General features: G+C 43.6%; 2 protein-coding genes across 12 annotated transcripts; one reads left to right on the top strand and one right to left on the bottom strand.

The window, feature by feature from the left end:
• The first annotated feature begins 223 nt into the window (after positions 1-223).
• ccdc97 (coiled-coil domain containing 97) lies at positions 224-3701 on the top strand. The gene is made up of 5 exons (XM_027022190.3): positions 224-887; positions 998-1343; positions 1561-1824; positions 2145-2271; positions 2894-3701. The coding sequence occupies exons 1-5, from the start codon at positions 735-737 to the stop codon at positions 3024-3026; spliced, it is 1023 nt and encodes a 340-aa protein (XP_026877991.2). The 5' UTR covers positions 224-734; the 3' UTR covers positions 3027-3701.
• llgl1 (LLGL scribble cell polarity complex component 1) lies at positions 3541-25847 on the bottom strand. Of its 11 annotated transcripts, none has more exons than XR_003411449.3 (24): positions 25581-25846; positions 24328-24425; positions 16488-16569; positions 16267-16397; positions 15831-15974; positions 13538-13700; positions 13079-13214; positions 12448-12502; positions 12199-12353; positions 11795-12012; positions 11006-11073; positions 10524-10677; positions 9883-9987; positions 9497-9789; positions 9069-9222; positions 8585-8726; positions 7335-7618; positions 6646-6910; positions 6428-6542; positions 5980-6065; positions 5608-5731; positions 5353-5448; positions 4846-4887; positions 3541-4746 (listed from the first exon to the last, which is right to left on the bottom strand). XR_003411449.3 is itself a non-coding variant. In XM_081699609.1 (24 exons), the coding sequence occupies exons 2-23, from the start codon at positions 24979-24981 to the stop codon at positions 5370-5372; spliced, it is 3114 nt and encodes a 1037-aa protein (XP_081555735.1). In that variant the 5' UTR covers positions 24982-25030; positions 25581-25847; the 3' UTR covers positions 3541-4887; positions 5353-5369. The 11 variants fall into 11 exon arrangements, 8 of the variants coding, with proteins under 8 accessions (XP_081555735.1, XP_026877990.2, XP_026877987.2 ...); XM_081699609.1 differs by adding an exon at positions 24919-25030 and having other exon boundaries at positions 3541-4887; positions 25581-25847; XM_027022189.3 differs by having other exon boundaries at positions 3541-4887; positions 13079-13211; positions 25581-25847.
• Between the last annotated feature and the right edge of the window lie 90 nt (positions 25848-25937).

The following is a 25937-nucleotide window of genomic DNA, read 5'->3' as shown; positions in this document are numbered from 1 at the left end:
CAATTTTGAGAAATCACAAAATGATATATTATTTATTGGGGAAAATTATTTTATATAAATATTTACTGATATCTAGGCATATTTAGGCGTCAGAAAACCATCAATAGTGATTTTTTTCCCTAGGGTTTCAGTGACATCTACTGGAAGCTGTACATATTTAGCTGGAAGAGGAACTCGGTTAGTCATCAAGGTTTGTAAGGACGATAAACAATGATGCACAGGAGGCACTTCCGAAATATTAGTCTAAAGATAGACGAGTACTTCCGCTCTAACTGGTTTGCTAGCTGCATGTAAACAAGATGGAATTATATCTGGACTACTAAAAGAGCTGTTTCATGCAACTCCGAGAAGTGTGGCTGTTTATACGTTACGAAGATTTCCAAAGAGAGCTGAAAAACTAAAGAGCTAGTACGTTTAGCTAACATTCAGTCTTAAGTGTGCAAGCATGCAATGATAGTTTAACGAGCTAACCTAGCTATCTTTTGCAAAGTTATTGCTATTTTCCTAGCCACTGATGCATTATATTAATGTGTGATTTGTGACTACTAATAGCGCTAAATTAACATCGCACACGCTAGCTACCTAACACTAGCTGTCTAGCTAAAAATGAAATGGTCTTTGTTAGCACTGTGCGCTTAAGACAGAATAAGTCGCAGTTTAGCATCTGAAAATCAGCTAGCTAAGTCCAACACTGATTACAACGTAATTTAAGTTACGTTGTACAGTAAGACGAAATGTGGGGTGAAATCCAGTCATGCAGCAAACCTGTCGTTCCGGCATACTGCAAGGAACATAGTCACAAATCGGCTGGTGACGAGCTGGATCATGATACTGGTGACTCTGCCTCAAGTGTGGTTTGCTTGCAGTCTTCAAATCTCGAGAGTCAGGTGAGAAGTGTCTAGAATGTTTTTTAAGTTCAAAACAAGAAATGTGGCTAAAAGCCACAGCGGAGAAAATGTAGTATATGGTGATTTGAAACGTTGTCGTCTTTCCCTAGGGGAGTGACGTCTTTTCCCAGGGGTGTTCTGGAAGTCTCAATGCAATGATAGAAGCCATAGCAAATAGTGGGACTCCAGTGAAGAGCCAGCAGCTAGGAGAGCCTGACCTTACTTTGGAGGAAAAAAAGCAAGTCTTAATGGAACAATATAAAACCAAACCCTTAGTCTTTCTGGAGCGTTATCATGCACATTTAAAGCCAGAGCACTTGGAGGCCTTCTCTCACCTGAGCACTGACTGCAGGGCACAGTATTATTGTAAAGAAGTTCAGAAAAGGACATCCAGTTCTTCGAGCAGGACGAGGGTTCGTAACCAACGCTACGCAGCTCTCCGTGCACTTCAGAAAGGTATGAATGACAATTCCAGTTTGCCCAAACTCCTATTATTAGTTCAGTGTTTACAATATCACATCTGTGACATGAAATTATCTATCTTTCTCTATCCTCTGTCTTCAACTATTGTGCCCTCCCCTCTTGCAATCAATGGGATATTGTAAATATAATGGTTAGCCCAAAATCCTGGCTGAACTGATTGTACTGACTGAACTTTTTCCTTACCCCAAAGAGGGCCAGTACTTCAGTGAGGAGCAAATGCGCATGCGAGAGCCCCTGCTGTATGAGCAGTACATCGGCCAGTACCTGAGTGAGGAGGAGATTCTCCAGCGTGCCGAGGTCACCATGCAACAAGGTCTGGGAGGCCTTGCCGACCTGCTCATCAACTCCTATCAGGAGAAACAACTCCAAGAGCGCCTGCAGGAGGAGCAGAACAGAGAGCACTGTGCTGAGGAGGAGGAGGAGGAAGAGGATGAGGATGAGGACGAAGTAGGGGGTGAGTCATTTTTGTATGGTTGGCTGTGTTAACATTTTACAACAGTAACATTAGACACCCCTAGTCTTAGTAGGAGAGTTTCATGATCCAGTTCTTAATTGCCCCCCCCCCCACCCCCTGCCATTTAGATCTGACCTGATGCTTTCTCTACCTGCACAGCTGCAATGAATATGGTGCCCTTGTTTATGTTTTGGGATTGCAATAAAACACAAGTGTAGCCTAGTTAAGGACCCACAAGGACTTGACTGGCCATCTTTGCTCTAGGGTAGTATAATTTTCCTTGTCTGGTTTGAAAGGTAACTTTGTTTCTGTTTTCATAGATAATGACAGATCCAGACAGGCAGAGTGGGAGCCAACAGCAGAAGAGAAAGCAATGCTGAGAGAGGAGTTCCTGAGTCAAATGCATCAAAGCTTCTTGGATGGCAAAGACAAAGACTTCAACTACAGGTTCATTCAGATTCCATTATTTTGTCTCAGATAGTCATATCACTGTTACAGCTCAGTTACATGCAGCAGTGCACTGATGTCTTAATATGCAGTGAAGTGACCAACTTTCTTTTTAAAACACTTTCTGTGCCTTCACTGCAATAAACTCCATAAACCTACAAACCTTTTAGACATGTACTGTGTGAAACTAAAATGACATTTTAGGTATTAAAGGAGCTTTCAGAATTTCACAAGCAATTTCCCTAAATGCCTTAAATGTATGAGATGGCATGGACCAAATGCATTATTGGGTTTTTACCTCCAGAGTTTGAGCATTAGCATGCAGACCTTTCTGTCGGCTAATGGCGGTGAACTGGGAAATTAAGCTTTATACTGCTCTAATGCACTTTCCTTAATTGGCTAAACTCACATAGCTGCAAGAATGTTCTTCTGTTCACTAGTTGATTAGCCAGAGCAGAGTAGTGCAACATTCTGGAAAAACTGGTAAACATCCCCTTTAATATTTCCTAAGGGACACCTTCAACATAAAGATTTGCATTCTGCTGATCAAGGCTGCATATGCTGTAGAGTTGGATGTGAATGTTTTGTTTAAAGCATGAATCCATTACAATTCACATTGCAGTGAAGTGGATGAGAACCCAGATTATGATAACCTGGACATTGTAAGCCGCGATGCAGAAGAACGATACTTTGATGAAGACGACAATGAGGAAGAGGAGGAAGTCGAGGAGGAGGAAGACAACAGTATGATGTAGTATTTGAATGGTTGACTAAAAGCAGTCACATTTAACAATCACACCTATTTTAAGGGTAAATACTGTTAAATGAAAGGGGTGAGTCACAGCATGAATAAAAAAGATTTGTCATGGTAAGAATTTTTTTTAAACACTGCAAATGCAGTTAAAATAATCTATAGATTTTTTTTTAATGAGTAGTCTGGATGCATTGCTGCATTCTTGAGAGTACTATTTAAATGCATTGTATAATATGCAGTATTGAGTACTGAGGTGGCTTGAAATTCTAAACTGTTCTATATAGAAAGATATGTAGGTAGATCCTGCAGCTGCAGACATTAACATGTAATAACATGCTATCACCAAGGTATATGGTTCTCATGGGTGTAGCATGGTATCTATTGTTTCAATACAGTATGAAAATGGCATGTGAACTCTTACCCGTTTTTAAAATGAGAACTCATTTGCTTTCATGTTTAACATACCCTGTTGCAACTCTCCTGTTATCACATCAGGTGGAAAAAATGAACCATGATAAAGGAGTAAATACTTTATTAGCATTTTCATTGGCATAACTATCTTCAGTTATAATTCTACACAAGAAAATACAAATTAAATACAGATTCACAGGCTATTTGTCAGACATAACATGTCAATGTTGGACATAAGACAAAAATAAACTAAGATGAACTGAAATATTACATTAGTGAGGTCCTTTTTGAAATCTAAAACCTGGAAGATGAGTGTCAAACTTCAACATGGCTATTTATGGGTGTGGTCATTTCCTTTCAAAAATGGTACAAATGTAGCATATTGCATTAAAAAAAATAAAATAAATGCTTTTCCTATATTCATATCTAAAATCCACCAACACAAGCTCTATGGACCATTTTCTCCAAACAAGCAACGTTTAAAATCAACTGGACTGTTTGTACAATATTCCTTTTGGATGGCTTCTTTCAAGGAGATAATCAGCCATGAGCTATACTTAATGTGAAATATTTTTAATTATTTTGTTATCATACAACTTAAAAAAAAAAAAAAAAAAAAAAAAAAAAAAAATGCAGTTAGAAACACCCAACTGCCTAAGTAATCTAAAAAATACAAAATTTCAAATTTACAGGCAGTATAAAATTACTCTATAGAATACATTACATGAAAAACCATTATTAGTTACTTCATTTTTGTTAATACTGCAACAAAAGCATTTGGAGTAAGAAAGCTAAAAAGCTCCAAACTCACTAATTACTAATAGGAATACTTGAAGGGTTACACACCATGCTCCTTCAAAGTCTACATTTCACAGTTAATTGTCAGAATTACTTACAATGGCAAGTGGTTACATGAGACATTAAAAAAGAGAAATGTTATTCTACCAAACCCACAGGGTCCATAAGCTTCACTTTTCAATAGCTTCCTGATTTGTTGTTGGAAAACCATCACAGGATCATGTAGAAAAGGATACTGAGAAGCAATAGAAATGTTCTTACTGACTGCACTCCTCCCGACGGCACACACAGTGAAAGGGGCAAGGCATAACAGAAAAAGAGGAATGTTTAAGGAAAGTAAAGAATTAAAAAATAAACAAAATACTGAACACATGGTCAGTGCAAGCATCGTGATAGCCTTGACTGCTCCGGTGCTGTGCAACGTGTGATGGACCTTTTTCCTCTGCTGTGGCAAACGCTAGTCTGTAGCCTCACACCCAACGAGCTCCACTGTTGAGTGGGTGGGAATGCAGCTGGAGAAAAGGTGGATGAGGGCACACAGTGAAACATTCAAATGTTTTGGCAAAAAGGGAAAGTGCAGCATTCTACCACTGTGCAAATCCCCATCATACTCTTCTCCTTGAGTTACAGGGTAATCTCCATCACTTCTGGCCCTGAAAAACAGAAAAAGGATAGAACCCAAAAGGTAAAGGAGGGTTTGAGTGAGTGAGTGTATAAGCAGTAAGAATGCGGGATATAGGAAAAGTACAGAAGAGGAGGAGGAGAAAGGGGAAAAGAAAGGGCAGAGCGCACCAACACAGGCTTGCTGGAGCAGGGAGCCACACTAAAGTTGCTGTCTGGTGCATAAAACTCAGAACTCATGGGAACAGCTTTGGAGCCCTAATCCTGAATGCAGGTTCTGTCCGAAGCTTCCTGTGTGGCCTTTCTATTACATTACATCCAAACTAAATGGAAAATATTTAAAAGACAACGCCTCTTATTGCTATTTTTCATTTTTTGTTGAATGGAACACCGTTACTCATGCAGAAGTAGACCAAAAGAATTGCCATTCCACCCAAATTCTTTAGCATTCCCCAGCAGACACAGTGCAGCATCCCTGACCCTGACAAGAACCTCACCTCCAGCTGTCATCCTGTCAGTTGATGAGGATTCCAGGAGGGCGGCCATCCTCCTCAGTCATGTTCCTCAGGTTATTCTCAGCCTCATCCACACTCCTGAGGAAGTGCACACAAGCACTGGGATCTCTAAAGCGAACTGACAGAACCTGAGCAATTATCCTTATGAGAACACAGAGATCCTATAAACCCGATGTTATTCTGTGCTCTTGCATGTAGACCACTTCTATAAAGGATGACCTAGAAGAGAGGACTCACACTAGGAAATCCTTCACGTCCTCCACTGTGAGCTCACCAGTGGTGTCGAGCGTGATGTCAGCACTGCTGTTCGGGGAGTCCAGGCAAGGAGAAGACAAGGCACTCTGCAATTCATCAATTACTGCTGACAACCAGAAAAAAAACAAACACACACAAGAAGAAATCAAGTCAAATGTGCGTCATCAGTAACAAGGTGGGCCTCAATTCCCAGGTGACAGCCACTTCAGCAGAGCTTAAAGAGAGAAAACACATTTTTAAAAATGTATAATTGTATTACCACTTTTGAGCATCGTATAAAGTCTATAGGTCAACACATTTGATAGAAATATCTGCTATTGCCTGTTTAAAAACAAAAGAATGCAGAACATCTACCTTCTGCATCCCCTGCAGACCGGCTCTGCCCTGGCGACTGGCTCTTGTGTGTGCCGTTAGCCTGGGGTGAAACACTCGTGCAGGAGCTAGAAAAATTCCATGAGTGAATTATAAGCTCATACTGAACACACATGGGCACCTACTGACTCCAGCAAACAAAAAGTCAGCCCAGTATGATGGCTTCTCAAAACTGAGCTATTGATTTGAGTTCATATCAAGTTCTGCTTCAGACCACTGTACTTCTCTGCATGCTGTAGGCACAGATTTGCCTTAGGATATCTGACTGCAGTAAGCAAAGCATTCTGAAATTTCCCCAGCTGTTATATTAGGGAGTAACTTAACACAGCACATTCCTTTCAGATCTGCTGAGGTGTTCATTCTATTCAATGGCCACAGACACGTTAAGACCCCCACACCAGCATAACATGAAACATCTCAGGTGATGTACCTGACTTCCGAAGACTCATAAGGTCTCTCTACATACACCTGACACTGCGGCTCCGTGATCACCCGTGCAGATAGAGAGAACCGCTCAAACTCGGAAGGCGATATCAGGTAGAACCCTGTCATGGGGCAAGGTTAAGGTAAGGTTGACAGTTACAGTCAACTCATGCAGCCACCCCCCACCCCCCCACTCAAACAGGATGGTATGTTCCAGCGCCTCACCCTGCCCCGTCTTGGTGAACACGCAAGATGCGATGCCACTGATGTCTTCCTTGCGGATGCAGTCGTAGCGCACCTGCGGCCTGAGCGCGGGCACACTGAACACATGGATGTCCCCCAGGTTGGTGAGGCACACCAGGCCATTCTCGGAGTAGTCCTCTGAGGCCACACTGCTGAAGCTCACTAGCGCCACCTTGCGCACACGGCAGCCTTCGTGCGCTGTTAACTTGAACTTGGTCTTGGCGCTGACTTTAGGCAACATGAATACCTGCAACACAACACACAGTAGCTGACCAGCACCATACTGCCTTGAGCAAAATCTACAGTCAAAGTGCAGCAGGCCAGTGGAAACCTGTTACCTGTGTTTCAGGTAATTTTGACATTGTTTTTGCACCAAAACCAGTTTAATTATTGGGTTTTTTGGGTTAAGTTTTCATATTTTTCATGATCATACATAAAGTCCCAGAGATGCAGCCAGTGTATACACTATTGGTTTTTAATGCACTTGAAGATTCTTTTTTCACGACCATTATTAGATCTTATGCTTGTTCAAAGGCCAATAAAATCTAATACTTTTCCCATCACAAATAATTTCATTCAATTAAATAGTTATTCCATGTAAATTTTGGACCCAATTTCCATTATTTTCAGGTAAGACTATACAAGTGAACACTAAAGCCACGCCTCCTCACTTTGAACTGCTCCTCAGAGGCAATCAGGACAGAGTGGCTGCTTTGCATGTCGGGAGCTTTGGCCAGGTCTCGTGACACCTCATAGGGCTCCGGGAGCGGGTTTCCCCTGCCATCCAGCACGGCGATGGACACCACGGGCGCTCTGTGCATCAGCTGGATCTCCTTTCCGAGCAGTGCCTCCACGCTCTGCTCCGAGAACTTCTCCTGCAGGGGCACGTCCAGTGCATATGCATACACACAGCCAGAGTTCGTACCCGCCCACATGGTTGGGCCATGGTGTGTTCCTGAGGATCAGGGAAGAATGACTGCTAATATCTGCATGTAGAAGAGGTGGGTACATTTAAATTTAACACTGAAGCAGGAAACTTAAAAAAAGAAGTCTATTTTAGAATAAAAATACTTTAGCAATTAGGTCAATAATGGAAAGGTCTAAACACCCCTACCATATACAATTGTCTGTCCCTAAAAGGACTGCAAGGGTTCTGAATCAAAACTGCAGGTGGAGCACTGACACTGTTCTTTACCCAGCTGTTTCTCTCAAAAGTAACATACCAATAAACTAGCAATAACATTAGCCACATGTGTCCATAAATTTAGAAGTATTAGTTGACACCACACACATTTACAATATGAAACTAACAATAACACATTGTTCTGAATTCCTTGCCAGAACGTCTTTTGACCTGCATTGTGCAAGACACAGAGTTCAGACGGGACATCTGCAAATGCTGGAAACAAGGCAGAGCTTGACTGTGGGGTCCAGACAAAGATCAGACCCTCTTCCAAATCCAGCACCGCTCTCAGTTCAAACCAGCCCACGCACCCTTGGCTATGCACATTATGGTAAGATTGTGTTCCAGAGCCATTTTGTATTTTATTTTACAACAGTACACACATTGCAGAATAGCAATAACAGTATACCTTGTCAGAATTTGATAAGTAAAGTATTCTGATCCTCCCTGAGCTTAATATATTGGGCTGAGGAATTGGCATCTTATCCAACACAAAGCCTTGCTGTGACCTTTCTCTGAAAACATTACACATCACAAATTCAGTACATTGAGTGATCTTGTGCTTTCTTCTCTCTGAAGCAAAACAGCAGTATAAAAAGGATTTAACCCAGAATCATCTTAATCCAAGCCATTTGCTTAACCAGTGTAGTGGTCAGGGCTCATGGGTGTATGCATTAAAGTATGCATTGTAGGGTCTTCATTGAAGTATACGTGCTGCCAGTGATGGTTTGCTCGTACCATCTCGGAGGAAGGTATCGGCAAAGCAGAGGCACCGCACCACACCAGAGAGTGAGTCGTCAGCTGAGCGCGGCTCAATGCGCCTCTGCACAGGTGTCACCTCAGAATCCTGCTCTGCAAGCTGGGCATTAGCCTCCTGGACCTGGACAAAATCAGAGGAAAATCAGAAATCATGTATTGGGTACATGGGCACCTGCTCTTAGCTTAAACCTGCACTGAATCTGCGAGTGGTTTCCATGGTCTACCATTAACCTTCAACAATGGAAATAAATTCTTTGGACTCTGGTGTTATCCCTTGTTTTGTTTCTATTATAGGTACCATATCTCGAAGTGTGGGAATGCTGTTTTACTGAAATGGTCTAATATAGTCAATCAATCAATTAAAACTTCTTGAAAGACAACATTAATTACAAGAGAGGCCGAGTCAGATGTGTGAACAGTGAAAACCTCAAGCCATGCACTACAGTGGCTGATGAGCACTCACTTTGCTGGAGGGGCTGCTAACCACACCGCGCTTCTTTCCCGACACCCTGCTCTTACGGATCCTCCTGAAGGACTGCCGGAGGGACTTCTTCAAGGACTTGACCCGCGAGAGAGGCCCCTCCATTGCCAGCGAGTCGTTGGGGTGTAGTGTGCACCTGGAATGAGAAGCCAAGGCGTTTCGAAGATGTAGAAGTTTGATCTTGTTTTTGCCCCCATCAAGAGGTCACATTCAACAGCTTATTCAGAGCCCTTAAAGCAAAGCTTGTTTGGGAGGCTCAGTGCTATAAATAACCACAATCACAGAGAAACACACTGGAGTCATTATTTAACTTCATATACTAGGAGTTGAGCATTTGTTTGAAGCTAGAAGGCTGATTAAAAGTATTCCCTAATATGCAACTACTACATTGTCCATTCCCCAAGAGTTACCTTGCCAGCACTGGGCTACGCCGATGGTAGTCAAAGAGGCCAAAGCCGTGACTGGTGCCAAATGCGACTAGGTTCCACTCAGCATGCAGGGTTACCGAGGTGACCGCCGCAGGGGGCATGCACTGCACCAGAACAACAGGCTGGAATCCAGGAGCAAAGAGCACAGAGCCGGACTTCGGAGGCAGCCGGTCGTGACCCTTCCATGTGAAACCCTCCCGGTCCTGGAGGAGGTCCACTGTGGCCAGGTCGATCATGTGATCCGACTTCTCGTCAGAGAGATACATTAAAATCACCTAAAAAGGATCAGACAAAAGCCAAATGCGGTTGTCCAAGGCCCCAGAAGAAGCAGTACTGTGTGGAGATGTGAGCAGCACATGTGGTCCCACCTGTCCTGCAGTACCAGCTACCACCAGCTTGCCACTGTATTTACACAGGCAGATCTTCTGCACTCCTAATCTTGGGTCATCGCTGTACGGGTCAAAGCAGCCCACCTGCAAAAAGATCAATGGCAAACATAGGAAGTTTTATATATATATACACACTGTCAAAGTACAGTCTCTCTCTCTCTCTCTCCCCCCAATGCTTTCTATACCATACATGAATAACTCAAGGAATAAAACATGGCAAAAATACGAGTGCTCTAGCTGTGCCAACCAGGCAAGGAATTTGCTTGGTCTTCAGGAGAAGCAAGCAATCTGCTTCAGGCCTCAGACAGACAGTCTGCTTTTAATTAGAGTGAAGCAAGGCAAAAGGACCGCAGCGGGACTCCCAGAGGCTGCGCAGGGCCGTGTGCCAGGTAGCCAGTCTGCAGCTCTGCTGCAGAGCGGGACAGTGGCGAAAGGAAAGGTGGAGGCAGAAAGAAAAGCAAGGCAGCAGAGGGAGGCAAAGCAGGAACACTCCGGGACCCAGAAGCTGCTAGTGCTTTGATGGAAAAAGATGAATCACCATGAAGCCCTTTGGTCAGTGAGTGAAGCCATGAACAGCCAGACTTAGTCAGTGAGGCAAAAAACAGAAAGCCATGCGTGACCTTTCGGAAGGGAGGCCACTCCTCCTCGGCAGCCTGGGTGAAGCTGTCGTTGTGCTCACAGTCTATCTGGAAGATGCTGGCTGTACTCAGCTTGTACAGTGGCTGAAGTGCAACTCCAGATGCATCCCAGAAACGCACTGTGCCATCCTCATGCCTGAGACACACACACACACACACACACACACACACACACACACACACACACACACACAAAATCTGCCTCGCCTTTCTCTCTGAAATGTGGAAACATCATCGACAATATGTATGCACATTTTGAATGTGCAAATATATATGTTTATTGTGATAAACAAAGTAAACCAAAGGGCGTCAGAAGGAAGTGCTGAATGCATTTCACAGCTCACAGAGGTACTGAATGCATCCATAGTTCAGAAGGAGGGACTGAATGCTTCCACAGCTCAGATGGAGATACTAAATTCATCCACGGCTCTGTCAGTGGAAATTAATTCATCCACAGCTCTTACCCAGTCAGAAGCAGCTCTCGCTGTTTCACTGCAGGTGCCAGGTTTTTCCCTCCACATATTGGCCAGTTCTGTGAAAACAGCACGAAGGTCATTTACATGAGATGCCGCAACAGACCCCATGAAGCAAGTCAAATTAAAACTGTACAGGCTCCCAGACACCCTTCATGATCTTTGTTGTAACAATAACTAAAATGCTAAGCTCTAGTCGTGATTAAGATTTTACTGATGTTGTTAAATTAAACCTCTCACAGTGAGTCATATATATGATTGTAAGCAGTAAAAACTTAAAATACAGTACAAATATACAGGCAATGCTTTATATTCACTTCAATAATAAACAAAAAAGCAGGGCTGGTGGTTTGGTTCAGGATATATTGGCATTGGCATGATTTTATTCAAGTTCTAAGCATTAAGGCTTTATTATATAAACGTCTGATCTCCAAATTTATGGTGCCTGCAGTACAAGCTTCCATCCATGTCTGAACCAACCGTTACACTGCACAGCTGTGAGTAGCTGCAGTACCCAAAATCAAATCCCATTCACAATCTTTTTTCAATTTTTCAATATAGGATACATGTTTAACCTGCCAGATAACAGCAACCATTTATCAAAGAACTATTCCTCCATAAAGGAATCCTGTCTTGGGATTTTCCATTGTTTCACTGCCTCACAACAAAGGAGCAAGTGTCACTCCAATTCCTGCTTTTCCTCTTCCAGTGACTGAAGTTGTGCAGTGTATAAAACCAGTACAGTGCAGCTTGGCTTGATGTTGTACAGAGTGGACTAACCGTGCAGGTCTGTGCTGAGCACTGCTGTAGACCAGCGCTCACCACCCTCTCCCAGAGCCTAGTGGGCACGTTGGATATGTGGTAGGAGCAGGTAATGGCAGACGAATGCAGGGGAGCCAGATATGGGGCTGGGATGGTGGGCCAGCCAGCCGCCTGGAGGTCAATCACCACCAACTCCTCCTCCAGGAGCACAACAAGAGCAGAGGGGTCGTCTAATTCTGGAGGCCATCGAGAAAGACATCAAGTCTGTATAAAAATCAGCTCTAAAAGAACTGTGATTTTACAGCCTTTACAACACCCCCCCCCCCCCCCCCAACGTACAGATATACCCACAGAGACATCAATGGCTTCTAGTTTCATTAGAAATCATGTTTCACTGAGAGTGTCCCAGTTGGCTTGCTCACCATGGTCTCTGTCCACATGGTGGACAGTGAAAAAGTCGATGACTCGTGAGGTGAAGTCAAGCGTGACGTGCACGCTGTCCTGCAGAATGGTTAGACAGTGGCGGTCGCCATAGCTGGCTCGGGGCATTCCCCCACTGAACAGCACCAGTGCAGCCCTGTAGAGAGGAGAGCCAGCTGAGTCAAAGAGGTGCCAGCTGAAACGCACCCACTTTCCTGCATCCCCCACTGGGTCCCAGTGCTGAAACACACCCCGACTGCGTGGTCCTCCACAGGATCTTGGTCACAGCTTTGCAGGGGAAGGGCCCTAAGGAGAGAGCAGGAGGGGAAGAGGCTTAAACCTACACATCTACAATACAGCCATACAGTCAGTTAGCACGCAGATGATTTTATTCAGGAAAATAGCCTCAACACCCCTAGAAGCCAGTAAACTGTTAATTGTGAAAATGGATTTTTATGTCAAAAGGGGTCTTTTAATATGTCTGGAGAAGAACTTTACTAGGCTACTAAAAGTGTCACATGGGCTCAAATCTGTTGTTCCAGAACTACATTTCCAGGTGTTTTCTGAGCTAAACAAATATTTAGAGTGTGACAAGCCTGCTTAGAGACAATGATGGCTAATGGTATAGTCAAGTACCCAGACAAATGTATTTTACAGCACAACAACATGGCCAAAAGGGCAAGGTCTTCATCAACCCAATCCAATAAGCATATTTCCATACTGGAATGCCTGGTGAAAGTCATCCTATTTCAGTAGCATAAGGCCAGAAACAGGAATGGCCAGTTAGGACTGCTTGTGGGAGGACTCCTGGGACATACAGGTGAGCTCGTAATAAGACAGGAGGAGTGCTGCCATCATGGGTGACTTCAGCAGAAGGCTTACCATATGGTATAGTGGAGGTGACTGGCTCTTGTATGCAGGGGGTGCTGCTACTAACACTCCAGACCATGTAGCCGCCATCGCTATGGGAACTGACAAAGCTGCTCCCTGACCGTACCCAGACCAAGCTCTCCAGCTGCTGCGGGGGGGACAACACACACACTTAACATGACCTGCGCTTGACAAATCGAAAATCTCAGCCAAGCTATGATTCAGATACAGATGTCCCAGCACAATTGTTTTTAAAAGTTGGAGGCTGAATGTACTCTTATTAAAATTTATAGAGACTTTAAAAAATGTTAAATGCCAAGGTAGCCATTAAATTTGAAATTCCCCCATCCTAGCCAGTACTAAAAACACCATTAGATAAATCAATCAATCAATCAATCAATCTCTCTCTCTCTCTCTCTCTCTCTCTCTCTCCCTAGCTCTCCCCATCTGAACAAAGACGCACACACACACCTGCTTTCCCAGGAAAAGGTTGTCTACATGTCGACTTTTGAAGTCCCACAGCACCACCAGGCCTCTGCTGTAGCCGATGAGAATTTTGTGCGCGTGCAGGGGATGTTCCTGCAGAGCCTCCACAGGCCCCAGAGACTTCCCACAGCGGTAGTCCTCAGGAACACTGTGGTGCAGTCCAGACAGGCAGGATCCCAGTAAGAGCTCAATCGCATTGAACTGCACTCAATTGCATGAACTGCATTAAGACAAAAACCCAGTGTGTGAACTTTGAACCTCATTATTTTCTCCCTTTTCATTTCAAAGGAAAAATAATAATTTTTTTGGAGTGCAATCAGAAGTGCACTTAAAGACCAACTCCACCACCAAGAACCACAGATCTCAAGAATCCTTTAGCTGAGCTTGCAGAAGGATCTGTGCATCAAACCAACGCTTTTTCTCATATTCCAAATTCACTCTCTGGTAAGACAACACACAGACAAAGGTGTCATGTTACCACGATGAAAACATCCGAGTGGGATGCTTGCAATTGGGTTAGCATTGGCAGCAGTAGTGCTGTGCACAATGCATGCAACATTTGGTAGCAATTACACTGATTCGTATTTGGAAAAGGGAGGGGGAGAGGAGATACTATGAAACTGAATGACAAGGTTTCATAGTATTTCCTGATTGTAGGTTAAAATCCAAAGTGACTCCTGTTATCAGTCACTGATTGGCTTAAATTCCATAAGAAGGACTGACCAGTGACCAATCAAAAGCCATAGAGTGGGCTTCCTCCACAGCTACAGCATGGATTTTAAGCAGTGGAATGGATATGGTGCACCCACTGAGCTGGGACAGGATGCTGGGGTGGTCCATGGAGCAGCAGGACAGTGACTTGGCACGGGATACCTCAGAGCAGGTAGCCAGACGACAGCCACAAAGGCAAGAGCTGCAGATCCCATGCAGGAAGGCTCACAACGCCACCAGAGGAGCAACAAATATGACCCCTTCAAATCTAATCATGATTCACTTAGAGAGGAAGTAAAGTACAAAGATTGCCAGCAATCTCTTGACATAATGGGAGTCCTCACCTCCTGACGTCATAAGATGTATTCCTTGAGACTATACAAACAAAACACCACCGAGGAGACAGCCCTCACAAGGCTTAAAAATAAACAGCTGACCACAAAGCAGCCCATTGTTTTGTTAACAGTCTCTGTGTATTTTTAGGGATTCAGGCATCCTGCTGATTCTCAGGGACGTACCCGAGACGTTTGCAGGGGCTGGCTCGAAGACCTCTCTGACAGGATCTCAGGGGCTTTGGCATGCGGTACAAAAGCATTTTGTTCTGTAGTTTTCTGGCTGACACATACTTATTAGCAGTGGCTCAGACAGGCTGCCCATTAGATTCAACTGTGCTCGCCTAATGAACAGTTTGTGGTCTCTTCCTGCAGACAGGCGAGTTTGAACTTAGAAAACTGGGGGACAATGGCACTGGAAAAGATGTAATTTACCTCAACTCAAACAGATTCTTCCAGAGCACCGTGAGTGTAAGAAGTGCACATTTTCTGCCTTTTAATAGGAGTCATTAACAGCTAGAAAAAAGAAAAAGAAAAAAAAAGGCCGTTTCTAGTAAGGGACCTGAACATCAAACATTAGGCTTTCTATACTCTTAAATGTGATAGAAAAAAAACTGTCAAAAGAAAGAAAGAAAACTGTCAAAATATACTACACCAAGAAGCCTTTTGACCCATGCCTTCATAAAGTTAATCAGTCCAGGCAAAGATAAGGCAGCGCTCATGCAGGTCCGTGGTCGTGGGGAGGGAGTCTGGCAGAGCCTGTGTCTACCCTGCACGTGTAATGGACAGCCACAGCTGGGAGTGGGAGTGGGGCCCTGAGCCCTGGGTGAAGGGGGCTGATTAAAGCCCTCCCCAGTTCCAAAGTGGCCCACAGTGGAAGAAGAGCATGAGGAGATAAACAACAGAGCACACTGCAACTCCTCTGCTCTGTCTGCAAAGTGCTCGCAGTGAGGAGGGAGTCCCTAAATGCCTGTTTTATGAGGCAAGCATGGAATGTGGCCATCCACCAGCAGGGCTGAGGGAGCGGGACCTATAGTCATACTCCAAAAAAAAAAAAAGTGTTCACACATACATTAGTTATTCCTTTAAATATTGGTTCCTTTAAAAGTCACTGCATTATAACTGACTGTAGCCTCAAATGTTGCAAGTTCTTAGGTAAACAGAGCAAGGGTGGGGGGGGGGGGGTCGGGGTGTCTGCGATGATGGAGGAACTGCGGCTCCTCTTGCACGCTCACCTCTGCATTATCTCATCATGGAACAGAGACTTGTCCACTAGCCTGAGGCTAGGCAGTTCCAAGAAGTGAACTCCACCACCCTCTGTACCCAGAGTTAAGAGATCACTGCTGCTTTTCACCAGAAGAACAGTCACTCGTGTCACACTGTTAGAGAAAAGGTTCACACACAACCATCACAACCCCAGGAAGAACCCAGAAACTCCTAGCCGAGCCAGATTTGCCCTTATGTAGATGTTCAACAGTGCTTTAACACTGGCCAGATGCAATGATCCCACTAGAGGTGACTGGACAAAAAGTTCCTATTTACACACACCAACACAAAAGCTACAATCTAAAAATCCATTTTAAATCCATCTGCCTTCATCACATTACCTATAACTGAACAGTAAAAAGAGAAACGAAAGAGAGGATGGTCAGAGGCAGGACGAGCCATGACCTGGTGCTCTCGATGCCAGACCGGCCAGGGAGACTGAAGCTCCGAACCTCCCTGAGGTCTGAGCAGCGCTCCTTCTGCCCAGTCTCCCACAGGTGCATGGTGTTGTCATCCAGTAGAGATACCATCCACCCCTGCGATTACAAACACACACCGGAGCAGTCTTCCAAAAGGCCACGCATCCCATGGTACGTTTATAGAATAAACTTGGAATCTGAGTTTACCTGCCCTTGGAGGAAGTGGATCTGTGTGACTGTAGCAGTGTCTTTGTGAAGGCCTGTGAATTCCACTCCAGGAGCCCCATATCTGGGCATGCAGTAAAGGAGCTGTACCTTTTATGAGTCTGAGTTCACAAGTATTGAAGCATAAAAATAAAAAATAATAAAAAGCAAAAGACTTATTGTACATGCTTGTGGCCTCTTAACTGAACCATCACAAATATTATAAAAATAGACATGCATTAAAATGTATTCTTTGGGTTGTCTCTATAGTTAAGTTGTGCTTTCCAAAACAAACCATAATTCATAAAGGTGACAAAACCCCACCCATTTTCAGTGGCATCAGATTGCAAAGCTGAGTAAACAGGCTAATGAGAGCTGTGCACTTTGGACACTATGAAAACAGATCTGACAAGATTTATTAAATAGTATATTGGAATATCTAGGTAAACTACATCCAATTCACCATGTAATATGATGCAACCATGTGCAGATGGGAAGACGCACCCATGAAAATAGCATTCAGCAGCCACAGTGCAAGGCTTGCAGCTTTTAATAACAGCCATGGAAGTGGAAAGTAATGGCACTACATGGCACATATTCATGAACTCTAGCTGTTTGATGAGCTCTAGCAGAACCCAGCCCCCTCCCGATCTCCCAGAAGAGCTAGTGCTGCTCAGAGATTCCTGTTACCACCATGGCAACTTGTGTCGTGGCCACCCAGGCATGCATTTGTGACATTATGCTCCTGTGCAAGTGTTTCCAAGAGTTTAAAGAAACTCAGACATGTTACCTGATAAGAACATTGGTGTTAATGTTAGGCCAAGAATATCCCTGTTCAACCAAGGCAAGGAGGACAAATGTTTCCTGTGAAGGATTGAAACAAAAATGTTTTATTTTTGCTTGCTAAAAGCACAGCATACGCATCAGGAAGATAATGATGGACAGGCCACAACAGTTTCAGCTGATAAATCAAAGAGGCTGAAATTAAAAGAGAAAAAAAGTTAGCAAACAGTGCTCTTCTCCCAGCAGAGATAAAGGCCACGATGTGGCTGAAACCAGACACAGCCAAAACTGTTCCATCGTGTACTCATATTTTATTCTTTTGTCATCTGTTTTCCATGGAATGGCTCCAGGGTGCATCTGGTGCTACTGCAAAGGGCCTTCTTGTGATAAGCAAAGCGTGGCACGGCTCGACTTCCTGGCTGACGGCTTGACATGCTTTATCTGAGTGAGAAGCTGAGCAAGTGTCGAGGGTGGGTGGGAGCTGAGGGTTTCGGGGACATAGGGAGTGTACGTGCTGAGAGCCATAAGCCCATGGAATGCACCGGGGGGGGGGGGGGTTAAAAAACAGGAGTTGGGGGAATTGAAGGAGGGGGTGGTGGCTTGGGTGCAACTGGATATGGCCCTCAGAAGAGGGCCCAATTACTCCACAACTCATTAATCATCAACAGAAAAGGTCTCAGCTTTTTGGAAGACACTCATTTCACATGTCCATCGCCTGACCCTCAGCCACAATCACCACGGAGGGAGTTAAACTGTGCTTGAGCTGTTCATCCCCCACCCACCAGGATCTTCAAGTTCATTGTTTATTGGGTAAACAGACTTCACCATGGGCAGCGTATAATGCAAGGCTGCATCTTTTTTTGGTTTGTTTGAAATAGAATAAGGAAATTAAGCAAGGGATTTCCTGTTTGTGGTCAACAGTTTCTTGCCACTTTTACAACTGATCTATTGTGACCCACAAAGCTCCCTGAGACCAGCTGCTTGCAGTCTTCCCCTCAGCTACATCTTCTGTGCTGCATGGGACCTCTCAGGACCCCTCAGGATGGGGATAACTCATCTACTCAGTTACCTCAGGCCATTTTAGACCTGCTATCAATGCTGTGACTTCAATTTCTCCACACAATGCAGGCAATATGCTAATAGTTAGGAACAATTAAATCTCATTTGTTTCTAATAGATTACATAGCAATATGCTCCAGTCAATCAAAGATATCCCTTGAAAGAAATCTAAAATTTAATCCAGGTTTTTGTGTGCAGCACGTTCAAATTTTAATCTGAACTAAAAGGAATTTAGGGCATTGACAGTGGGCAGGCAGTGAGAGGTTATGGCCTAGCATGCCAGATGAGAGTGCAGCAGACCGATACTCACATGGTTTAACCCACAGCCTCACAGAAAATTCTGTTGTTTGTTTGTCAGCACATACATTTGCCAATGTTAATTTTTATATTTACAAAATTCAACTTAGAAATAAAAAGCAAACCACTATTGTATGGGGAACACCATCATCCTACTGCTGTCTGCGTTCTCTTCACATGCAGGACTTGTGCAGTCTCTACATTAAATGCAATTAAAATACCAACATGCATCAGTATACAATCAATAAATGCACATATCTGCTATATATCATTGTGCAAGGACCAAATTTGCTCTGGTACATCATGAAATGGTATTGCTATTTGAACAATAGTAATGAATAGCTATTGCTCTTCTTATAACTAGCAATGAGCTTTAACTTTTTCCAATTAAGGAAAAGTGTGTGATTTCAAAAGTGGGCTCCACATGGGTGCTACCATTCACCAAATCAGGCTGCCCTGCCCTTCCACATGCCCAGTCAGTCACACGGTATGAGTCTAACATAGAAGAGAGGGAGAGTGCCCAAAACAGAGGAGAGGGAGAGGGCCCAGGTAGCCCAACATGTTGGAGAGGGCCTGCAGACATCTCTTCATACTGGTCACCCAACAATATTTTGCAATTAGTAACTAAAGGGCTAACCCTAAACTTAGCAAGAAATGATTTAATTTCAAGGCTTGAATAGTGACAATAACCTAGAGTTTAGTGTTAACAAAAAACAGAGGGCCTCGGCTTTGTACAGTGCTGCAGTTCTCACATGCGCATGCCGTTACATGTATTCGATATGGGGCAAATAAAGTAATTACAGTCCCTCATCACAGAGGGGAAAATTAGCTTGTCAATTTAAATCATTCAAGGGTTCAATAAAGAAGTTTAGTTCTGTGATTTTAAATAAAATTTTAAAGTCCAATGTTTGAGTAAATAAATATAACCTTAGAACCAAACACAAAAAAAAATGTTTGTCAACAAATAATGAATCAGAAGGTCGTCCCTTTTGCTACTGAACTTTGCTTCAGTAAATATTTCTAAAAAGCTGTAATTTGGGGTTAAATTGCAAACAAAGAGACTCACCTAGAGAGTGAGCTGGCATTATAAATTCATGCCACAATAGATTAGACTGACTGATGCAACCATATGAAGTTTCAGGTCTTTTGTTCAACTTTATAATGAAGGATTCAGCAGCTTAGACGACCCAAATTTCTCTTTAGTTCACTCAAAACGACGCTTTACAGTTCACAGTTGCACAACCGTCTTTTAAAATCCCGAAAGGTTTGGCACCAATAAGCATAAAAGAAAATTCAATGAGGCTTCCTCACTGTGCTCCTTGAATTTCCAAAGGCCCAGAGAGTGCTTTTTAAACAGGCTGGATAGTCCTATGGGTGCTGAGAAGTGCACTACAAGGGTTGGTGGGGTGGGAGGTTGTGAGGACCAATTTTAAGCTCCCTGTGTGTGTCTAGGAGGTGTGCATCAGAATACTAATGGCATGTGACTTACACTTACTTTTCACTTACGCACTCACTGTGGAAGACAGCAAAAGTGAAAAACAGAGAGACAGAGGGAATGACAGTGCATGTGTAGGCAAGAGAGACCAAGAAACATAACTGGATACTTAAGCATCCCAGAACAGCACAATGGAAGAAACTAGTACTAAGCAAACAGAAGGGGAACAGGGAACTAGTGAAGGAAAATACTGTGCTGTTTCCCCAGCTGCATTCAATCAGAAGAGAGTGCAGTACAGCACAGCACGAGAGAAGAGCTGACAAGGAAACCAGAGAACCCCAGAGATCGACAGAGCCTCCTGCTGCACCGAGAGGTCTGATAAGACTTCACTCAAGTCCACACAAATGTTTCAGATTTGGCATTGACACTCAACCACACACAAACAATCTGCTGCAGTGCCGAGGGTGGATATTGGAGAAAAAAAAAAAAAACTCTTTGCAATGCACTGAAAGCAAACAACCAGATCACTGGTGCATTAAAAAAAACAAATCCCTTGCATATACAAGCACATAGACGCACACTGCTTCTATCATCAGCTAGCTACTGAAAAAACATGCAGAATGCTGCTTTTCAAATGTACTATAATAAGTCATTTGACTTTTTTGCATTGCATTAGTTGCATTTATAGTAGTCATTTAATGTCATGCTTGACAGTCCTCCACACTAGTCCTTGCACTCTGAGAAGTTGGTGGTTTAACCTAATCCATTAGAACTGGGGGAATTTGGCATATGCCCAAACCCATGAAAGTGATTATTTAAGCAAACACCTTTTTGACCAAGTCCCTGTTGAGTGAATATCAGGTGAATGAGAGCAGCACTCACAAAGATGTGCATGAGACAGAGATGGGCCAGTATGTTCCTTCAGGAAAGCACTAAATACACGGGGGGGGGGGGGAGGCAAACTCCTCTGTCTGGATATTCATTTAAAAGTCTTGTGTGATTCTGAGGCAGAGAATACTAAAGTGCAAACCTTAAATGTGTTGAAGGACAAATTGATGCCCAGTACGGGCTGCAGGCAGGGGGTTGTAGGCAGGGTTCCTTTTCAGAAACTCACTGCGGCGTCACCATAATCCAAAGCAGAAGCAGCCCAGTACGATTTTGACAGTGACATTACAGAAACAGTGGCATGCTGTAATTCACACTCGGCACTGGAAACTGGGGTGGCACCACATTGTCGGGTAATCAGGAGCGCAACATTTGTCCTTGAAATATAGAAGTCTGTGATATGTAAATGAACATTAACAAAACATTTTTCTAATTGCGTACCAAGAGTATCCTGAACCATTTCAGGTCTTGTGAAGAATGTTCTGTGGCTTTGGTGAAAGGAGTCCTCTCATGACCCAACAAAAGTAAACAATTCTGATCAAAATAACGCAGACCTATATTTAAAGTTGGACTAACAGGCTTTTCACCAACATGTTTTAATAATATTTTGCATGGGATATCACAACTGCAGTATAAATCACAACATGGTAGTCATGTCCATTTAGGGCAACTCTGCTGGAAAGCAGTGCATCCTGATTAACTGGCTGCCAGGAGCAGTGGCCTTGGAAACCATTTCAAAAGAGGCCTTCAGCAAGGCCAGGCCTGGGTGACAATGCCACGGAGGAATCTCCTCTTCTGGCTGAGGGTGAACTCAGGGCAAGACAGCACGCATTCTTTGGGGGTGAACCCGGCTTCTCCAACGGCCCTTCTGTTCCAGACATCTCATTACTTTCCACTTCCCCTCAACCCATGCATGTGCATGCACACACACACACACACACACACACACACACACACACACACACACACGTCCCTTAGCTTTACAGCACAATCCCCTGTCCTGCGCCTCTGTGGTCAGGGTGAAGGCATGTTTATGAACTGCAAAGCTTGCATTTCAGAGTGCTCACCCAAAACCGAACCAGGCAACAAACAAGCATCTCATTTAGCCATGGTCAAATGCGAGCAAATAAGCACTGAAGACTTGGCACCTAAAGATGTTACATGGTCCCATGTCATAAGTAATGGTTTCATCTTGTCAGAAGCCAATGCAGACTCCAAAACAGTGTACTTATTGAAAAGTGTGACTGAGTCAAGCCAATATTCAAATTATTTATGTGACATGCCCCAGAGTAGTGGATGAGTAGCAAGCCTGATGAATGACAACTGAGGGGGTGTTTGCAAAAGAACGGATGACGGCCCTGCAACCAACCACATGCTGGAGGCCAGAGCCAAAACCATCATATCCAGAGGCCTGCTGATTGGCTGACCATGAGAGCAGAGCTATGCAGATGCACAGCCATGCTGTATGACTTTGATGTGTGAGCCACACATCCGGCATCATCAGCACAAAAAGACATGTTCACTGATACTCTAGCTGGTGCACTAATCCTGCTACGCACTTGACGATAAAAATAGTTGAGAATTTGAGTCATTATAATATATATGAAATATGAAAGTTTTCATAAAAATATGAAACTATTCATTTTAGTGACAGACATGGTACAGCACTTGTGCGGTGGTGCTTATGGCAGCTTCATTTGTCAGCACCTGAAAGCAAAGGCAGATAAGGGTGGTGTCTATCTTGCCTTCACAAGGGAAGAGGAGACTAGGACGGCAGGAATGTGTGGGCGCCAGCTGCCTAACCAAGTTAAGGTGGAGTCTGACTCCTGTATGGAGCAATATCCTAGTTCAATGGTTCACTTTGACTCAGACCTACTGTACTGGCTAGGATACTTTCTATGAGAATATGAAAAAGCACTTTTTGTAAGTTGCTCTTGAAAACAGCATCTGCTAAATGCAAAAAATATAAATCCACATCACTTTGTTTCATAAGGTCAAACATGTGGTCTGTGAGAGCTGGAAGAAGGCTACAAGGTGCTATGAAACAAACAAATGAACCAAAATGTCAACAGTAATTCTAAAAGAGGAAGCTCAACTGAAGGCTTATAAACTACAAGTCTGGATTTTGTTTCAATACCTGATCAACTGTTCTCAGAGAACTGTTGTCGGGGCGATCAAACAAAAAAAAACCCGAACTTGTTATTCCCCGACCCACCATGTCTCTAGCCCATCCATATGCAGGTGAAACATCAAAACATCACCTTTTCCCCACCAGACAACAGTGCCGCCCTCTGCCTCACCCCCAACTAAGGTGGAGCCAGCTGCAGACAGGCAGAGTCCAGTGAAGTACAGGTAGTGGAATAAAGCCAGTTACAGCTGCTGCCTCCCTCTAGAGAGTGCAGCAGAGAGCGAGGCAGTGCCCAAGAGCCAGCGGCCCACAGCTGGGCTGTGCCTGACGGTGCCAGCCTCCCTCCGCCATGCCTCCACAAGGCTCAATGACCTGTACTGTGTGCACAACACCCACCGCCCTAGCACCGGCTTGGAGAACAACCCGACCCGGACAGAAGGGCACACACGCAGCAGCACGCTTGCCTTGCCTGCCGAGCACGAGACAAACAAAACACCACAGACATTCTTTAGGATACCGAATGTTATAAAGGAGCCTTAGCCAAACAGAGAAGATAAATCACAGATCGCCAAGGGAGTCTACAACACTGCAGTCTGATGGGAGTAATTATACCCTCCTAGCATTCCTTTAACCCAGAGAATTAACATGCACACTGTGACCTGGAGCTTGCTAAACCTAAAAACATCTCCATCAGGGAGATATACAGTATAAACTGTTGAGTATTTACAAATCGCAATCTTTTTAAAAAAATACTAGTCACTATTAAAAAACACTCTTTCAGCAGAATACATAATCATAGGAACAGTGGGCAACAACCCAGCTTGCTAAAAGCAAAAGTTAAAAACACCCCCCACAAGCTCAGTAATTAAGCATCATCAGTTAAGCATAAAGTAGGCCACTTTCCCATCAGACTCATCATACATACCAGTAGCCCAATCAAAAGAAACCCAGGCCCAGAGCCCGGTCAAACAATGGCCTGAATCATGGTCAGAATCGTGGTCACTTGTAAAGCAAAGAAGAAAGCTTGCTAGGGTGAGAAAATCTGTTACAAACCCAAAACACAAGTATGCAGGGAAGTGAATTCTTTAAGCCTACCAGACAGCCTTTAAGTCATTTCAGATTCATTCATATTCCAAAACGTCCTGTCCCAAAGCTATGCAAGAAAAAAGGCCTGGTTTGCACTGTTAATGATGTGTGCTCACTCACCAGCATAGATACAGGCTTATACAGATGCTCCTGCATTTTAAAAAGGATACACTTTGATGGCTCCTGATTTAGTTCCAATGGCCATAACTTGTAGTTTTGGGTCATAGGCCAGAGCACTTGGCTGACTGGGGAATCCATGTTCAACAGTCTGAATGAGATGGGGAGAAAATGCATGCTTCATTTGATCCAGTGCAAACAGCTAGTCTAGGAAGTGGACCCAGCTCAGCATTGTGATGTCTCATTATATTAAACTGTAATGAGGCAGCAAAACTTTATAGTGTTTAATTAGACCTGGTCTCACACAGAATAATTAATAAGGCAAATCATTACATAAGAGATGCTATAAAACCCAGACTAACCAGGAAGGGGATTTCCTACCATGACAAAGCAGGGATAACTAAATAACAGAAGCAGATCAATTACTTTGAGCTCAGAGTCCTTACAAACACTGAAAATAAATTTAATTGCAAATTAACCAAATGCACATGTGGATAGCAAAACTTGAAAAGTGCCATTAAGATGCAGTGATTAGGAGTCTTTAACTCGGCCTCTTCATATCTCGAGCAGGAAGGCTTGTGGTATGTCCATTGAGATAAAGCTTGTCGTCAAAAGACAATAAAATCATAAGAAGTCGCACTAACCTCGCAAGCAAAACTCAGGCGGGAAATTATATCATTTGGCAAACTTCCCAGAGTTCTTTTCATCGAGTACCAACATAAGTTCTTCAGTTTTTGTTAATTTGGCATTTTACAGCTGAAAGAGGCAGATGACATGCTAAAGAGAACAAAACCATGTAAACTTTACCCTGTTAATTGTTTTTGCCAAATATTGTAACGTATTTTGCGCTAAATAAAGAGATGTAAGACAAAGAATAGGAGAGTATAGCCTTCGAATTAAGTATAAAACAGTAAGGTTGCTAATACTAGGAATGTTGGCAGCACTCAACTCAAAAAAGATATCTGCACATAACCATTTCTTATAACACGAATAAAAAAGCAAACTGCGTAGTAACAACGTAAAAACTTAGAGGAGTATGCTACACTGTATATGCCGGTTTCTACCAACTTTAACCGTCTTGTATTAAATTGGTCCCTCTGAAATGTGAACGCTTTTACTAGCCTTCATATCACAATGGACAGCGTCCTTGCAATATTACAAAAATATGCGTAGACTGAGCAACGAAAGAGCCCGTAGAAAAAAAACGTTTTGCTAGTCATAAACGTTCGCTTGGACGATTTCAACGCAACTCTAAACCGCATGCTTCGTCTCAGGGGAGAAAAGACTATCCTGATATCGCACGTACCTTATTGAATGCAAAAAGATCCTGCTTGATTTTTTCTCTCTGGGGGTCATTTCCCTGCCGTCTAAACCTAAACTTCATCATCCTGAATCCGATATATTATATCAAACCGCAACGTCAGAAATTAAAATTCCGTTAGGTTTGAATCAACACAAAACAACAACGTGATCCCATATAGGAGCCCGTTTCTTTTGTATCCACGCCTCAATCCCGTGCAAGTATTCGGCTGTGTTTATGCAGTTTGACCACAGCGCAAGTTCACAAGAACCACGTCGAGGGAATCCAATCACCCGACGAGAATCTGTGACCAATCCACCAAAACACACCCATAGCCATGATGCGTATACAAAACCCGGTATG

This window comes from Electrophorus electricus, chromosome 2 (genome assembly GCF_041902795.1).
Source record: "Electrophorus electricus isolate QZ-2024a chromosome 2, ASM4190279v1, whole genome shotgun sequence".
In the NCBI taxonomy this organism is placed as follows: Eukaryota; Metazoa; Chordata; class Actinopteri; order Gymnotiformes; family Gymnotidae; genus Electrophorus; species Electrophorus electricus.
The sequence above is the reverse complement of the archived record's forward strand: the minus strand, read 5'-3'. Positions and strand labels throughout refer to the sequence as shown.

What these genes read in the sequence shown, in the direction of transcription:
- ccdc97 (XM_027022190.3), top strand. Translation starts at nt 735, where the DNA reads ATGTGGGGTGAAATCCAGTCATGCAGCAAACCTGTCGTTCCGGCATAC. An exon ending in CTTCAAATCTCGAGAGTCAG is followed by an intron (nt 888 to 997) that starts GTGAGAAGTGTC and finishes GTCTTTCCCTAG; the next exon opens with GGGAGTGACGTCTTTTCCCA. An exon ending in GGATGAGGACGAAGTAGGGG is followed by an intron (nt 1,825 to 2,144) that starts GTGAGTCATTTT and finishes CTGTTTTCATAG; the next exon opens with ATAATGACAGATCCAGACAG.
- llgl1 (XM_027022186.3), bottom strand. Translation starts at nt 25,661, where the DNA reads ATGATGAAGTTTAGGTTTAGACGGCAGGGAAATGACCCCCAGAGAGAA. An exon ending in ATCTTTTTGCATTCAATAAG is followed by an intron (nt 24,426 to 25,580) that starts GTACGTGCGATA and finishes CATCTCATTCAG; the next exon opens with ACTGTTGAACATGGATTCCC. An exon ending in TGGAGGACCACGCAGTCGGG is followed by an intron (nt 12,354 to 12,447) that starts GTGTGTTTCAGC and finishes TCCTCTCTACAG; the next exon opens with GGCTGCACTGGTGCTGTTCA.